General features: G+C 38.7%; 1 protein-coding gene across 3 annotated transcripts; it reads right to left on the bottom strand.

The window, feature by feature from the left end:
* Nucleotides 1-6,288: 6,288 nt before the first annotated feature.
* Nucleotides 6,289-16,012, bottom strand: TIMM21 (translocase of inner mitochondrial membrane 21). Of its 3 annotated transcripts, none has more exons than XM_027852381.1 (6): nucleotides 15,403-16,012; nucleotides 9,391-9,453; nucleotides 9,194-9,291; nucleotides 7,299-7,372; nucleotides 7,110-7,215; nucleotides 6,291-7,031 (listed from the first exon to the last, which is right to left on the bottom strand). In XM_027852381.1, the coding sequence occupies exons 1-6, from the start codon at nucleotides 15,710-15,712 to the stop codon at nucleotides 6,903-6,905; spliced, it is 780 nt and encodes a 259-aa protein (XP_027708182.1). In that variant the 5' UTR covers nucleotides 15,713-16,012; the 3' UTR covers nucleotides 6,291-6,902. The 3 variants fall into 3 exon arrangements, with proteins under 3 accessions (XP_027708184.1, XP_027708182.1, XP_027708183.1); XM_027852382.1 differs by having other exon boundaries at nucleotides 6,295-7,011; XM_027852383.1 differs by lacking the exon at nucleotides 9,391-9,453 and having other exon boundaries at nucleotides 6,289-7,031.
* Between the last annotated feature and the right edge of the window lie 1,812 nt (nucleotides 16,013-17,824).

Below are 17,824 nucleotides of genomic sequence, written 5' to 3'. Positions count from 1 at the left end.
CTTCACTCCATCCCCATCAAGTGTTTGCCCAGACTTGATGTAAAGATTTTCAGTGAAGAGGAGTCTATTATTTCCTGAGGCAGTTCATTTTACTTTTGTTTGGCTCTGACGAGGTAGAGGATGTTTGGAGTCGGGTTGTCCGGAAAGAATTCAGGGGGCAGAGGTTCTCCTAGTCAAGAGGACTTTATTGACGCAAAGGCAACAGGCTCGTCTTTAGGAGCACTAGCAGTTTGAGATAAGACAGGGGCTTACTTTCATACACAAATTTTGGGCACTCAGGTAGAGGTAGGAGTATGTTCCTGTGTGAGTAGTTAACCACAGGGAAGGATGTCAGGAAAGGGGAAGCAGGTGTGTTGGGTACTTTACAAAACAGTTCAGGGATGTGGTCACATAACAGGGAATTTAACTTGCAACATTCAAGGACATGGGCATAAACCACAGGGGTTAGTCATAAACAAAGAGGTTTTCTTATCAATAGACAGAGCCCCCTGTTAACTGGGCAGATTTAGATTTAGGCAAGGCTGTCATTGTTGCTGGCCAGAAGTCAGCCTCATCAACTCTAAATGTTAGGAAAGTTTTCCTTACTTCAAGCAGGGTGTTGTACTATGTGGTGTGCAGTCAGAAAGCACTGGGTTCAAATCTTGCCGCTGATACTTAACTAGCTCTGACCAAAAATAGGTTTGTTTTTTTTTTTTCAGTTGTGTCCAACTCTCCATGACTTAATTTGGGGTTTTCTTGGCAGAGATATTGGATTGATTTGCCATTTCCTTCTCCAGTTCATTTTACAGATGAGGAAACTGTGGCAAACTGGGTTAAGTGACTTGCCTAGGGTCACACACTCATAAGTGTCTGAGGTCAGATTTGAACTCAGGAAGATGAGTCTTTCTAACTCCAGGCCCAACACTCTATTCAAATGCCACCTAGCTGCCCTAGCTGACCAAAAACAGGTCACTTGAGTTTGAGTTTCATTTGTAAAATAGGGATGATAATATTCACAGTATCTACCCCATTGACTTGTTGTAAGGCTCAAATGAGGTAATGTATGTAAAGCATTTTGTAAACTTTGGTACAGATGTCAGTTAGTGTCATCTATTATAACGTTGCATGAGGTAAGGGCTTTACTAGGTGTATCACCTATGAGTTTTCATGTGGTAACTGAACCCCTGGGACAGAGGAAAAAATGGCATTTTATGGAAGGTGGGCTATAACTGTTCCTTTTCTAACCAGGCTACCTAGTTTCTTTGTTCTTTACACACCTCTTACTTGTACTAAGTTCCGCACTTTGTAACCTCAATGTTTGTAGGAAAACTGAATACTTCTAGGCTAGAGCTAGCTAGTATCAAGTCAAATTCATATGTTCCTAGGTAGACTTCTGTCTGAGTAAGGGGAAAATTAGCCCATAATTATTATTAAGAAGCCTTCCATACTGAATTCTGTCTTTTAGTTCAGAGCTATGGTTTTGAGCCACAAGTTACACTTCCACTCAGGTTGTGGAACTGAAGCACAGGCAGAAATAGTAGGGAGGGAGTCAAGGATATTATTTGGATTTTACTTCTTTGTCTAAGGAAAAAGGGTATTCCAGGAGAAACCAATTTTGAGAGGTTAAAAAAAAGGGGGAGGAGGGAGGGACTTCTATGAAAGTCTGGAATAGTGCTTACTCTGGGTATAAGATCTAAAAGAGAGTTCAATCAATAAGAGAAGAGGGAATTAAGAAAGACTAATTCATAGTTTCCTTAACATATATTTGAAATACAAGAGTTAGTTATTAACATTTAAGTAATTTTGTACTTTTCCTTTTGCTTGTTATTATGAATTCCTGTTGTTTTCCCAAAATGGTTACAGACATACAGACATAAACCTGAGCAATATCATTTTGCCATAATATTGGTAACCCCTTAGAACCAAACCCCATTAAAAATCATGCAACGTGCTAAGCTCTGTAAGCTCATTTATAGCATTGTTCCTTTGGAACTAACTGCTTCATTGTAATGTTTCATATAGCATTATGGTTGTTTTTTTTTTTCTGGAGATTGACTAATGCCATTAGGTGGGATGAAAGTAAGGTAAGTAAGGAGGGATGTAGTAAGATTCATTGCCCTCCTTTCTCTCCCTAACAATTTGTGTTCAGTCGTTTTAGTCGTGAGTGACTCTTCGTGACCCTATTGGGGGTTTTCTTGGTAAATGCACTGGAGTGGTTTGCCATTTCCTTCTCCAGCTCATTTTACTGATAAGGAATGGAGGCAAATAGGATTAAGTGACTTGCCCAAGGTCACACAGCTAGTTAGTGTCTGAAGCCAGATTTGAATTCAGGAAGATGAGTCTTCCTGACTCTAGACCTGACATTGACATTCTATCTACTGAGTCATCTAGCTGCCCTTCCCAACAATTAAAGGAGGGATTTATATTGAATTTAGGGGCTAAGGAAGGAGAAGGAGGAGGGAGACTCTGTGGGCCCCATACAGGGAAAGCTGGATGGTGACCCAGAGGCACCTCAGACTCATTTCATTATTTCATCTTTATTCCAAACCTCCCTCTTTCTGTCAGTGGCACCACCACCCTTTCAGTCCACAGGTTTGCAGCCTGGAAGTCACCCTTGACTCTCACTCTTTCTCACCCCTCACAACCAATCAGTTGCCAGGTCTTGTCCATATCATCTCTCACATCTACTTCTCTTTTCAGTCAAATGGCCACCATCCTACTTCAGATCATCATCGTCTCTCATCCCAGACTATTGCAATAGCCTTCCAATTGCTCTTCCTGCTCAAGTCTCTCCTCATTCCAATGCTTCCTCCACACAGGAGCGAAAATGGTATTCCTAAAGTATACATACCTCTGCCTATACCACCCCTCTCCTCATTAGATTCCAGTGGCTCCCTATTACCTCTAGGATAAAAATACAAAGCCCTCTGTTTGGCATTTAAAACCCTTCAGTCTGTTTCCAATTTGCCTTTCCAGCCTTGTTGTATATTACTTCTTAATGCACTCTTCATTTCAGCCAAACTGGCCTTTTGAACCTCACACATAACATTCCATCTTCCTTCTCTGTGCCCTTTGCATAGCCTATAAAACCCATGCTTGGAATGCACTCCCTTTTTGCCTTTGCCTTTTTAAATCCCAGGTTTCCTTTAAAACTCAGTTTAAGTTCCATCTTCTCAATGAGACCTTAATCTGATCTCTCCAGCTGTTAGCAGCCCCTCCTCCCAAATTACTTTGCATCTGTTTCTATCTATATGTGCTATTTCCTCTGAGAGAATGTAAGCTCCTTGAGCAAAGGTTCTGTTTTGTCTTTTTATTCCCCAGTGTCTAGCCAAGTGCCTGGCACATTAAGCACAAAGTGACTTAATAAAAGCATGTCAATTTAGCACAACACACTTAAAAAAAGCATGTTGATTGACTGGCTGATATAAAAGGTAACAACAAGCAGAAACCAGAAATAGGCATTGAGTCAAGTCCCAGGGTTTGCTGGAGTTAGAAAAGTGGGGTACAGTGGCTTGGAGAACCAAATTCCTAAATCACAGTTTCCCAATGTGCATTTTCCCTCTTGGCACTAGACAACTACTCTGGTACGATGCCATTCAACATATGCTTCTCAGTCCCAGGTACTTACGCTTTGGACACAGAGAGTCAACATCTTATGCAGGTGCTGCAGGTAGCCACTGACCAGGGACAGGTGGAGAGCAGCTGACTGGAAAACCTGGAACCAATTGCCTGGATAAAGGATAACAGTGATGGCCTCCTAAGGTCAAGGAAGGATTTCAGGGGATAGGAAATGAGTCATATACAGAGGTAATTCAGGCCATCCAGCATATTCATGGATCACTACTTAAGCAAGTCTTGGCTCAAAGCAGAATGAAACACATCACTAGGGATACTAATAACAAGTGACATTTATGTAGCACTTTAAATATTGCAAACTATTTTTCATATATTATTCTCATTTGGTCACTGCAATATTCCCCTATGGCAAGTGCTACTGAAACTGCTGTCTCCATTTTATAGATGAGGACAATAAGGGTCTATGTGGTTAGATAGCTTTCAGAGGGTTGTACAGATATGTTTGAGTCAGGATTTGAACCCAACACGTTTCTGACTTCAGGGCCAGTGCTTCATATTCACCCAATGGATAATCATATTCCATTGGGTGGATATGAAGGGCAGAGTCTAGGATGGCCCTGGCCAGGGGCGATGTCCAGAGCCCAGGTCAGAACAGCTGGTAAAACTGAGGCAGATCACTGGGAACGGAGCAGGACAAGTGTTCACGACATGCTACTTCAAAAAGGGGTGAACTGCCCTGTTAGGCCCCACAGGAGAGCACCAGGAAGAATGGCTGGAAGTTACAAGGAGGCAAACTGAGGTTTGATGCCAATAAAAACCAAAATTAGAAAGCTCTCATTTTACATTTGGAGCTGGTCTAGATGGATGGATGCTGAGACCCCTTAGAGGACCAAAATCCTGTCAATCTGTGCTACTTAGCTTTTCCTCTTACTGTAAACAGCAGCTTCTGCTCTTCTGCTATAGTAGTATTCCTGTTTTGCTTTGTTTTTTGGTGGCCCTGGAAGTTATGTGATCTAGGGCTTTTTTGTTGTTTTTGTTTTTTTGTGTATGGGGAAGTGAAAAATGGCTTGCTATATATCTCTCTGGTTTTCTTCCTGGCCTTACTTACTCAGCTCTCCCTTACTCTGCTTTTTCAAGATTTGAGGGAGCTGTTGGGCCATGTGGCCTTGTGTCATTTCAACCCAACAGGGAGAAGGGAGTAATAACTAATAACCTAATTCATAGCATCTCAGTTGAGAGGGACCAATCTGTACCTTAATAGGAATTTTCTTTACAGTGTCAGAGTTGGGACTTCAGAGGACATCCATTAAATCTAAACCTTAATAACAATCTCTACACCATTGCTGTACACTGGTCACTCTGCTTTTGCTTAAAAATTGGAACCCATTACCTCTTGAGGCAGAACATTCTACGTTTTCACAGATGTAATTGTTGGGAACCTTTTCTTTATACCAAAGCAAGAGCTCAAATTGGCTTTCCTGCTATTTCCACCCATTCCACTGCTTGGCCCTCTGGGGCCAAGCGGAACAGGTCTATTTTCCTTTTCCAGATGACAGACAACAATGATGTACTCAACTTAGTTTCTAGGCTAAGAATCCCAATCCAGTTCTTTCAATAGGCCATAATCTTCAGTCCCTTCTTTATCCCGGTTGTCTTCGTTAATTCCATCTTTTTACTTGAATGTGTAAGTGGCATGATATTTAAGTTGCACTGTTGTTATGGTCTCAATTTATAGAAGCTATTTTCCATAGTATTTATATTTGAATTGAGTTAGAATTTTCCCTAAATAGTACATGTGCTTTATAGTTCAGTAAAACTTGTAAATTGCCCTCCTCTCTCAAAGCAATAATTCACAGGGTTTATTTGGAGACTAAATCTCCATTGATCTCACCCTACTGGCCAAAAGCAAAAAGATTTCAAGGGTGTGTTGAAATCTTCACAGGCACCATTAGGGGACCCTCTCAGAATCCAAAGTAACCCAAAGGACAATAGCTTCATAAAAGACAGAATGTTCTTCGTTTTGAGGCAAAATGATAATTAAATATTTCAATGGCAACACAGATTTACCTCTGGATTTCAAACTCTGATTATCACCATCAAAGTACTTCGAAGACCTTAAAGTCCTATGTACATGCTAGGTACTATTATTCTAACATTCTTTGATACTCCACATCTCTAATAAAATGTGGTCTCACAATCACTAGTAAGTAAAATACTTTAATGTCTAAAATTTCTGTAGCATTTAAAGATTTACAAAGTGCTCTATCTTCCGTATCTCATTTGATTCTCACAATAACTATAAGAAGTGAATAATATAAATTCTATTTCTATTTTATAGATGAAAAAAGTCTGAGAGAGGCCGAGTCATGTATGATCACATAGATACTCAAACCCAGGACTTCCCTGACTTTGAATCCAGTGCTTTTCCCCTTCATATTCAACTGTCTCTCTTACAATTAAAACATGAGCAAGTGTCTTATTTAAATGTTTTGAAATAAGCATTTCCTTCTTTTAGCAAGGCTGTATCAACGTTTTAGTTACCAGAAGACCAACACTCGGACGTCACACTTTGCTCTGTACCAAGATTTTAGGAATGGATTTAGCAATCTTTATCCCTACTTGGTGACAGTCAACTCTATCTATTCCCCACCAAAAACCTTTATACAACACAGATTATTTATAATCAAAGGAACTGTTATTTATACTAACTTTATTTACTTCCAAGGTCTCCTTTGGCTGTATAAAGTAAAAGAGCATATTATAAAAGATGGCATATATAAAGAATCCCTAAATATTATGATTAATTGAACATAGCATCCAATCTTTGTTGATTTTGAACAGCTTTACTCCATTATTAGTTGGTGTGCTCTAATTCCTAAGTTACTTCCTCATATTCACACAGAATTCAGATTCAAAATTGTACAGCAAGATAATTTACTTCTGACATCTTTTTTCCAAGTTTAATTTTATTTCAAAGGTTTTTTATAAGGTTGCATAACATAAGGAAAAGCACAGAGTCCTATAATTCATCTTCCATGTTTCAGCAGCATAAAATTTTAATAGAAGAAAACTCCTATTTTGAAAGATGGCATTGTTCTAGATGAAGCAAAAATAATGTCTGTGAATAACAATTCACTTGGATAAAATACAGAAGTACTTTATTTCATGGTTTGCCCAACTGAAGATCTCTAATATTATCACTCTTATGCAACATACATCCCCTCATTATTACACATCCTTTTTTATATCTTATTCATAATAGGCTCATAAAGAGAACTGTGAAAATCAGAATAGTTTGATTCCCTACTATGTTACATAGTAGAACATATCAGAGTTGCTTAATTCTTTTAGTTAATTATCTCAGGATCGATTATCTTCAATAACAATGGTTCTTCTAGGAAAGGCATCAACATCCACAAATATATAGCGAAATTCATATTTGCCACTTTCTGGGTTCTGAAAGTAGGAAAAACATACTTCAAAGGTGTTATTTTTTCCAGCAATGTCAATTTCAAAGAATTTCATTATCATGTCATCCACGGTTATTTTCATACCTCTTTCATTTCAAGATGCACAGTTCCTTGCTTCCCTGGTTCTGAGCCTTCAATGTAGAATTTCAGACGCATGTGCTTTAGCCCATCTTTTACATATTCAATATGACTGCCAAGAAGATAAGCAAATCACATCTGAATGATTTTAATTTTCATAATTACTTAACTTCATTACAAGCAAAGTTATCATACCTGACATGCTGTCTTCTACCTCGCCTTGTTGATTCCCCATAACCTTTAATGCTGTGACCAAAAACACTGACTACCTATGAAAAAAAAAAAGAAAGTAACTTAAAAGTAAATGGCTTTTAAGATGTTTCTCATGTAAAATATTCCTTTCAGGAAGTTTGAGATTTATTCTACCAAAAATCAGTAAGCTTAATCCTATTATGTCACAACTCCAGTCTTAAAGTAAAACAAAGACCTTAAAAGAAATGAGAAGAGTTGTTTTGGGGGTGATTTTTAGTTCTTTAATGACTTTGATGCACTGAAGGCTCAATCAAAGTTGAAGTGAAAAATTATTTTCATCAACCCCTCACTAAACACAAAAAGTCTCTGAAAACAAAATGTTCAGGCATTCAGATACTAACAGCAGCTCATGATGTTAAAATCAAATGTTCAAAGATTTTAATTTGATTTAAAGAACAAAGTTTAATATAAGATGCTATTAAAACAAAATACTTTAAAAAGCAAATGCTAGAACAAGGTAGAAATCAATTATTATCGACATATTTAGAACAGACTAAGTCTAGATGTTTTAATAAACTACTTCTAATGGGAAATTCATAGTGAAGCAGCTATGCAGTTTTTAAACAGAGTTTTAAATTATGTCCCTTTAGAAATACTTGCTAAGGCAAATAAAGTGTTTCATCCAAATAAATTAAATATTCTTCCCTTACGCTATATTACTTCTTTCACCCCTGTAATACCCTGTTTCTTTGTTGAGGTGGGTATTCAGTTTCTATGCTTTCTGGCATAAATTAAAAAAGAGTAATGTTATAACAAATGTGTCCCAGAACTGTGAAGTTGGAACAGGTGCAAATGCTTATTCACATAATTAACTTCAAACAGCAACAGATTAAATACATCACAATAATCATTTCTTTCTATTAGCTGTTTTGCCTGCTTAAACCTCAAGTTAACCTTTTAGATCATGCAAATTCTGACTGTGATATCAGTCTTAGCTTCATTTGATGAAATTCTGCTTTGTTCAACAACAGTGGACATCCTCTAAGTGGATGAGTTCTATGATGTAATCTTTCTAGCTATGCTGTTATCCATACTGATTACTCCTATTTTTTATACTTGGTTCTCTAGACACAGAAGACCCTCTGGATTGTATTCTGGCTTCTAAGAACTGAAAGATCAATGAAAAAGAGAAAACTTTGGAGGGTGTAGTAATTCCCACAAAGCCATAAAATGGCTTAGATTGGGAGTGTGTGGGGACGGAGAGATGGCTTTTTGATTTAATCTTTGGCCATGTATGACAATATCTTAATTGACATTAATGACGCCAATACCTTTAAGTTACTCATTCAAACTTTAATCATTGTGAGAGCCTCCTAGTAACTGAGCTACTTCTGGGAAGTAAATCTAGCACTGTTAAGTGAAGGATGAATTAATATTTTTCTGCCACTAGTATATCAAGTAAAATAATACTTCTGGGCACTAAAATGAGCCCTGGTAAAGTTAATACATTTCAGAGCATTTTGTATTACTAATAATTATAACATTAGTATGAATTTTTGTTTGAGTTTCACTTGGAAGGGCTCAAAATGCGTCCTATATAGGATCATAGATACAGATATGAAATAGATCTTAGCGGCCATCTATTTCAACTTCCTCTTTTCTAAGTCTAAACCCTGCACTCTTTTCATTATACCACTCTGCTTCTAATATAAAATCACATTTCCCCCTTGGGAATGCAGTATTATAATCCCATTTAGAAATAAGAGGTCAGGTCGCCCGAAGGACACCAGCATTCAATGTAAGTCAGTACTAGAATCCTGTGTAACATGCTTCCCACCAGCTTTTTTGTCTCTATTTTATTTTCTAGTTCATATGTGGTAACAGTCTTAACAACTAACCTCTGGATGAGATCTGCATTTTTCTAAGGCTTTTCCATAAATCTTATTAGGGCTGGATGAGGAGAAAAGTTCTTGGAAAATCACATAGAATAAGCCACCTGAAATAACAGGATAAGCAAATGAAAACAAAATAAGATCTAATTGAGGCAATATGTAAATGGAGAAATTTAGAAATTATACTTGCTATTTTTTTCAACCTGTGACACTGATTCCAATAAGCACTATTATTAAATAGGTAAAATCTCTTCCAGCTTCTTTCACTGTAAAGGGAAAACAACAAAAGTTATACATGAACTATATACACATTAATAAAATTTTGCTACTACTTGTAGAAGGGCAGCTAGGTTGCACAGTGAATGGACTGCCAGGCCTGGAGTCAGGAAGATTCATCTCCCTGAGTTCAAACACGACCTAAGACACTTACTAGCTGTGTGACCCTGGGCAAATCACTTAACCCTATTTGCCTCAGTTTCCTCATCTGTAAAATGACCTGGAGAAGGAAATGGCAAACCACTATCGTATCTTTGCCAAGAAAACCCCAAAGGAGGTTATGAAGAGTCGGACATGACTGAAACAACTGCACAACTACTACTGAGTCAAAAACATGGGGTTAGTGTTTTAAATGGTGTTTTTCCAACTAGTTTAAAGAACTACAGTTTTAAAGACTACAGTTTAAAGGCCATTTCTAACATTTTTATTAGTGTCTAGTGAAGCCTATGGATCCCTTCTCAAAAGAATGTTTTTTGATAATGGAGGGAAATACTAAATTTCAGTTAGAGGTGGGTGAAAATAAAGAGTTATTATAGTTGAAACCGCAAACTCCACTGCTTCAAGGGGGCCCAAAGAACATTCTTCTAGTTGATGATTTTCAAATAATAACCAGTCAGTCTCTAAAGTGCTTTATTTAAAACTGTTAAGACACCACATTGCCAGGTAAATGTCAAATATCCACACATTTTCTATGTGCAAAGACAATTCTTCTTTCTGCAGTTCTCATGATAACTGCTCCAATATCCTGCACTGTGTACTATAATAAGAATACAACGCTACATAAACTATGCAAAGGGGGGCAGAAAAAATTGACTTTGGTAATTTGTTTGTTAAAGGCCGAAATAAAGTCTTGGCTTCAACAACTTAGTTTGTCATCATTTTCTAGTAATGCCACCCCCACTGAATAGGCCAAAGACATTTCAGTAAGCAAGAATGGAAATTGAAAGGGAATTTGGGCAGCCCAAATGATTTGTAAACTGAACAGATGTGGGGAATGCCCTGTACTTTTCATGTGGCTTTCTCAATACGAATAAAAATATTCATTATACTTCTAACAAACAGGATCATTTGTGGAAATTGAAGAAAGTTTCATGAATGGATTAAATATAAGTTTTGAATTCAGCTAGACTACTTCTAGAAGCAAAGGTATAGGAAAATATAATTTAACTGTGAGGAACATTTGATATTGAAAACTGACTTACATTCTGACATATCCATAAACAAATTTGTACATGATTAGGTCCTTCTTTTTTTGTGGTTAATTAAAATAATTAATTAATTTTTAGTCTTTAACATTCACTATCACAAGATCTTGAGTTCCAAATTTTCTCCCCATTTCTTCTCTCCCTCCACCCCACAACCCTGTGCATTCTGATTACCCCTTCCCCCAATCTGCTCTCCCTTTTATCACCACCACCCTCCCTTCTCTTATCCCTTTCGTCTTCTATTTTCCTGTACAGCAGGATAGATTTCTATACTCCTATATTGCCTATATATCTTATTTCCCAGTTGCATGTAAAAACAATTTTTAACATTCGTTTTGAAAACTTTGAGTTCCAAATTCTCTTCCTTCCTCCCTCCCCACCCACCTTCATTGAGAAGGCTAGCAATGTGACATAGGTTTGCATATGTAGTCATGCAAAACACTTCCATAATAGTCATGTTGTGAAAGACAAACTATATTTCTCTACAACCCATCCCGCCCAATTCATTCTATTCCCTCCTTTGACCCTGTTCCTCCTCAAAAGTGTTTACTTCTGATTACTCCCTCCCCCAATCTGCCCCCCCCTTTCATCCTCCCCTCTCTTATCCCCTTCTCCCCTATTTTTCTGTAGGGTAAGATAGATTTCCACACCCAATTGAGTGTGTATGCTATTCCCTCCTTAAGCCAAATCCAATGAGAATAAGATTCACTCATTTTCTCTCACATTCCCTCTTTTCCCCTCCACTGTAAAAACTTTTTCTTGTTTCTTTTATGTGAGATAATTCTACTTCTCCTTTTCTCCTTCTCCCAGTACATTCCTTTCTCACCCCTTAATTTTATTTTTTAGGTATCATCTCTTCATATTCAACTCACCCTGAGCCCTCTGTCTATATATAAATTCCTTCCAACTACCCTAGTACTGAGAAAGGTCTCATGAGTTATAAATATCATCTTTCCATATAGGAATGTAAACAGTTCAACTTTATTAAGTCCCTTATGATTTCTCTTTCTTGTTTACCTTTTCATGCTTCTTGTATTTGAGTCATGTATTTGAAAGTCAAATTTTCTATTCAGCTCTGGTCTTTTTATCAAGAATGCTCAAAAGTCCTCTATTTCATTGAATATCCATTTTTTCCCCTGAAGGATTATACTCAGTTTTGCTGGGTAGGTGATTCTTGGCTGTAATCCTAGCTCCTTTGACCTCTGGAATATCATATTCCAAGCCCTCTGGTCCCTTAATGTAGAAGCTGCTACATCTTATGTTGTCCTGATTGTGTTTCCACAATACTTGAATTGGTTCTTTCTGGCTGCTTGCAATATTTTCTCCTTGACCTGGGAACTCTGGAATTTGGCTATAACATTCCTGGGAGTTTTCCTTTTTAAATCTCTTTCAGGATGTGATTGGTGGATTCTTTCAATTTTTATTTTACCCTTTAGTTCTACAATATCAGAGCAGTTTTTCTTGATAATTTCTTGAAAGATGATGTCTAGGCTTTTCTTGATCATGGCTTTCAGGTAATCCAATTTTTTTTTTTTTGTGAGGAAATTGGGGTTAAGTGACTTGCCCAGGGTCACACAGCTAATAAGTGTCAAGTGTCTGAGGTCAGATTTGAACTCAGGTCCTCCTGACTCCAAGGCCAGAGCTCTATCCACAACACTACCTAGCTGCCTCAAGTCCACTAATTTTTAAATGATCTCTCCTGGATCTATTTTCCAGGTCAGTTGTTTTTCCAATGAGATATTTCACATTGTCTTCTATTTTTTCATTCTTTTGGTTTTGTTTTATTGTTTCTTGATTTCTCATAAAATCATTAGCTCCCATTTGCTTCATTCTAATTTTTTAAGGAATTATTTTCTTCAGTGAGCTTTTGGACTTCCTTTTCCATTGGGCCAATTCTGCTTTTTAAGGCATTCTTCTCCTCATTGGTTTTTTGGACCTCTTTTGCCATTTGGGTTAGTCTATTTTTTTTTAGGTGTTATTTTCTTCAGTATTTTTTTGGGTCTTTTTTAGCTAGTTGACTTTGTTTTCATGATTTTTCATGAAAAAGTTTTTCATGATTTTCTTGCATCACTCTCATTTCTTTTTCCAATTTTTCCTCTATTTCCTCTTACTTGCTTTTCAAAATCCTTTTTGAGTTCTTCCACATCCTGAGACCAATTCATATTTTTCTTGGAGACTTTGGATGTAGGAGCTTTGATTTTGCTGTCTTCTGGTTGTATGTTTTGATCTTTTTTGTCACCAAAGTAAGCTTCTATATACTCTGAGTATTTTTCCATTGTTTGCTCATGTTCCCAACCAACTACTTGACTTAACTTTTTGTTAAAGTAGGGCTCTGCTTCCAGTGTGGAGAATGTACTATCCCAAGTTTTAGGGGTTTTATTCAGCTGTTTTCAGAGATAATTCTAGGGACTTGTAAATTTTCAATTCTTCCAAGATGGTATGATCAAAGGAGAGGTGTTTACTCCTTTGCTGGCCTGTGCTTTAGTCTATGAGTGACCACAAGCACTCTTTTCTGCCTTGGAACTGTGAGGAGGATTACCTCTCCACCACTGCCACAAGTTCTGCCATGCCAGTGCTCCTCCTTGCCCTAGATCAACACCCAGGACTGCGACCCAGATTAAAGCATGGGGCAAAGCAAGAGAATCCTGCCTCAGTGCCAGCAAAGAGATCCCTATAATCCCCCTCTGATCAGCTGCTTCATCTCCCTACCACCATCTGTGAGCTGAGAGCTTTGGAAGCAGCTACAGCCCCAGGGCTAGGGCCAGACTGAACTCCTCTCTCACCCAGGTCCGACACACCTTTCCTACTGACCTTGTAAGTTGTCTTTGGCATTTGTGGGTTGAGAAGTCTAGAGACCTCCACAGCTGCCGCCCTGAAGCCTGCTCTGGGTTTGCTGGGGCCCAGTCTGTGCTGGCACGTTTTGCCCTGGACTACACTCTTCTCTCAGACTGGTGCAACAGACCTTTCCTGTCGACCTTCCAGGTTGTCTTGGACTGGAAATTTGTTTCACTGTGTCATTTTGTGGGTTCTGCTGCTCTAGAATTTATTTAGAGTCATTTTTACAGGTATTTGGAGGGCTTTGGGGGAAAGCAAAATCAAATCCCTGCTTTTATTCTGACATCTTGGCTCCAGCCTCATGATTAATTCCTTCTTAAAAAAAGTAACTAGGATCATATACTTCTCTCTCATAGTTTGGAACATAGGTTCTTAAATGAAATGAGATAGTACAAATACCAACTGTGTTAAAGGTAACTCTTTCATTTAAACCAGGGTTTAGATGTATTGTTCACTATATTGTTCCAAACAAGATAATTCTCACCACACACCCAAGGTTGTCACTCAGTCTCCCAATAAAGTTTCAGAAGTGGAGAAAGCTTCGGTGAGCTTTGTCCTTATTCAATATTTGGATTTGCACAAAATAAAATAATGCAAAAGAACAAATAATGCACATGCACATCACATGACCTTATTGCCCAAAGTAAATTATTTGTTCTCTTTTGGGTCAACTAGACCCCTCTGGATGCTAATTCTTCTGGTTTAGATAATGCCTTTTTCCTTAATCTTTCAATGAATAATACTTCATAATACGGAGGTAGAGCTGTGGCAGAGCCCAGATGCAAACCTAGACCTTCCAACTCCAAATCCATAGATAGCTCTTTCCAATTCATTAGAGTGTCTCTCCAACAGAGGGCAACCCACTCATTTTATTTACTACTTGCAAAGCCCTGTGCTAGGTCTCAGTCGTACTGTACTTTAAGACCCACTTCAAGTCCAACTTCCTCTGTAAAACTTTACTTAATGAGTCTATCCCATCCTAATCTCTCTATCTGTAGCATAATTAATACCTTATTATAGTCTTATTTTCAAACAGCTGTACTTCAATACCTTATTAACTAGTTCTCACTCTGTAATTATTTTATGATATGTATCCTACTTCCCAAATAGGGAGCACTTTAGAGACAGGGAAAGACAGCTTTTGTACAACCAAAGAACATAGTGCACAGTTGGGCTCTTAGGAGGGGCTGCTAAATACTTCTTGAATATGACTAAAATAATCTGGTGACAATTAAATGGAAGTATTTTTTTTCTTTTTTTTTGAGCAGGGTTCTAGTCATTTTTCCCCCAATGGATACTAAAACAGTCTATAAGTGGTTACTCCCCTCCCCCTCATTATTTTTTCTAGGTGTAATGGGGCAGATTACGATCAAATATAATTAGAAATGAAAAGGACCTTAGCAATTTTCTGATCCACCCTGTGGAGAGATTTTGGAGGTCCCAGCATTGTATGGGAAAGTCTTTACTTCAATACAATAGTTTCCTTTGTAATTCTATGTACCTTATTTGATGCATTTAAAAATATTCTGAGAATGGATCCAAAAGATTCACCAGACTGCCAAAGGGGTTCGTTCATAACACATAAAAAAGTTTAAAACTCCCTCTAGTCCAATTCCCCCCCCCTTTTTTTTTACAGAGAAGCAGACTGAGGCCTAGAGAGATGAAGTGACTTGACGAAAATAACACAAGCGGTAAATAGCAGTTTAGTAGGACTTTGATACTACTTGATTTGATACTATACCAGTGTTCTAACTGGCTGAGGAAATGTCAAGTCCGTATTCCATGACTCTGGTTGTGTTCATGTTCTATCTTTGTGTCAATTTTTCTTTCTTTCTTTTTTTTTTCTTATTTAAACACTGCATCTGATTCAAAAGGCACAAGCAACTCACTGATTATTACCTCTCTGTGAAGTTGAAAGAGCAGGTCCTTCCCTCTGACTTTTCTGCACAGACACTTGTTTGCTGCCGTCCTCTTCTGCTCTCAGGGCCTTGTTTCCCTGAGTCCAGATGCCTTTCTGAGTGACCCTAAGGATGCGTCTAGGTTGCAGTACAACTTCCCTTTGCTCCAGGAGCCCCCACCTCAAACATGGCCACGTCTTAATACAGGCTTTGTTGAAGGGGACCAGCTGGAGCAAAAGCAGTCGCTTTCCAGGGGAGCTGTGTAGCTTCTCTGTGTACTGAATAGCTCGAAGTAAAGACGCAGAAATCATGCTCGGAGAAAGAGGTTCCCCGGACAGAACCTGCCACCAGACACACTTTGCACGAGTTTAGAGTCTGCACGGCCGCCCAGACACCTACCGCGGTCTGCAGTGAGTGACCCTTAGAACCACAAACAGGAGCACAGGGTTCATATGGCAATGTGAGCTGCAGCGATTTCTAATTAAAAGGAAGATATCAGTGGAAAAATTAACTTCTACCTGCTTTCCTTTGTGGCCCTCCTCTTACTTAAATAGAAACGACAACTTTTACCCACGGCTCACTGACATTCACATATCCCCCGCCATTGTATTTCCAAAGTTTCCTGGAAAATATCGAGGATCCCTGGGACTAGTAGTTTGCAGACGTTGTTATTGATAGACTTGCCCGCCGTAGGAAAGTAAAAGCGGACTACAAATTCCACAATGCAATGTGTGGGGAGCTCCATTTAACCCCCTCGCCACCTCTCATGCTCTTGTTTGAAAGCACGGGCTGCACGTAGTTGAAGTATAAGAATGAACTATGCTTTAAAAAAATTTGTGGCACGTTTAAAATTTTCTTTATCCCTCTTCTCTGAGTTTAATTATGAGCTTTCCCTTTAACCTCTTGCAAAATCAATAGTTATATTGATATCTAATAATTATAAACGGCAAATCTCACAGTACCCTAAATTAAAAGGATTGTGTAAATTGAATTGGCTTAATTTTAATTCCTGCTCGTTCACTGATTTTTTTTTTTCTGTGATTATGGGCAAATTACTTAGGTCTTTACGTTCCCGTACTTCGGTAAAGCCAGGATAATAAACTTCACAGATCACAGATTAATTAGCAGCAAACCTTTCTGTTAATATTCTGTACTGACATAGCATTTTTGCTCCAGTAGACCTCGCAGCGTTGATGTAAGTAATAATCCAAGGATTCCAGCTTTAACAAGCCTGTATCATTGGCAATAACTCATAATCATAGACTGGTAAACTCTGGAAGAAACAGTGGAAACCATTTAGCCCAATCCCTCTTTTTACTGACAAGGAAACAGGCGCAGGCCTGTTGTTTCATCATGTTTTCCAATCTACTTACATATGAAATTGAAGACTCCTTCACGTGATATTAGTTGTAATATTAGTATACATTTGTTTAAAAAATACACGATAAAAACCTAGGGATTGTTACTCTTCACTAGTGCTTTATTAAAAAAACAACAACAAATGTTTTGCTTCACTTTAGAGTAGCATTTGCATAAAAATTCTCAGACTCCTCAAGATAAAGGAGATGCATTGGTGTGGCAGACACTAGATTAAGTGAACTGCCAGACTGGAAAAGCTCCCTGGGCGGAGGTGAGGGAACGTGAGATAATTACGAAGATGCTTGAATGAATTAATGGACCCTTTTAAGCCCCTACCACCGGCCAAGCCAGGAATGAAAGTTTCTGACCTCTAGAAGGTCACAGTACGTGGGGGACACGCGTAAGATGAAGCCCAAGCCTGGCAGCACAGAGGCGCGTCATCATTCCGGAACGTTTGGGTGTTTTATATTTTTGTAGACATTTACCAATTTCCCCTTGAATCCTCCGTTTTGTAGCCCGTAGAGTTGTGTAAAGTAGTTCTCGATAATTTTAAAATTTCCTTTCCGATGTGCACTTTATTCATCTTTTATTTGCCGGTTTGATCTCTCTCTCTCTCTCTCCTCCCTCCCCCCATCAGATTAGCTAATGGTTTATCGACTTCGTCAAATCCTAAAAAAAACCAAACCAAAACAAAACCCAACAGCTTGGAATTTCGTCCATCATTTGTATGTTCTTTTTTATTAAGGACTATTGGTAATGAGAAAGGTCAGGACTCTCTTTCCTTCTCCCACTACACTCCCCATCAGTTGCTCCAGGGCCTCCGTCAGTTCTCCATAAATTTATCCTGGGTTCTAGGGGGCAGCGACCTTATACACGGGCCATTAACCCACCCCCACCCCACCCTTCCATCGCCAGCTCAGCCGCCTAGTACCCAAGAGCGACCTGCGCGCCACCGGCGGCGGGCGGAGGAAAACGGCCCGGCCGCAGGCGGTGATGGGGCCGAGTGCCTGAGGAAGAAATTTCCGCGGAGGCCCGGAGTACTTCGGCGAGCGGCGGCGGGCGGG

This window comes from Vombatus ursinus, unplaced genomic scaffold (genome assembly GCF_900497805.2).
Source record: "Vombatus ursinus unplaced genomic scaffold, bare-nosed wombat genome assembly UNPS02009573.1, whole genome shotgun sequence".
In the NCBI taxonomy this organism is placed as follows: domain Eukaryota; kingdom Metazoa; phylum Chordata; class Mammalia; order Diprotodontia; family Vombatidae; genus Vombatus; species Vombatus ursinus.
Note: the sequence above shows the minus strand (reverse complement) of the source record. Positions and strands in the feature narration are given on the sequence as shown.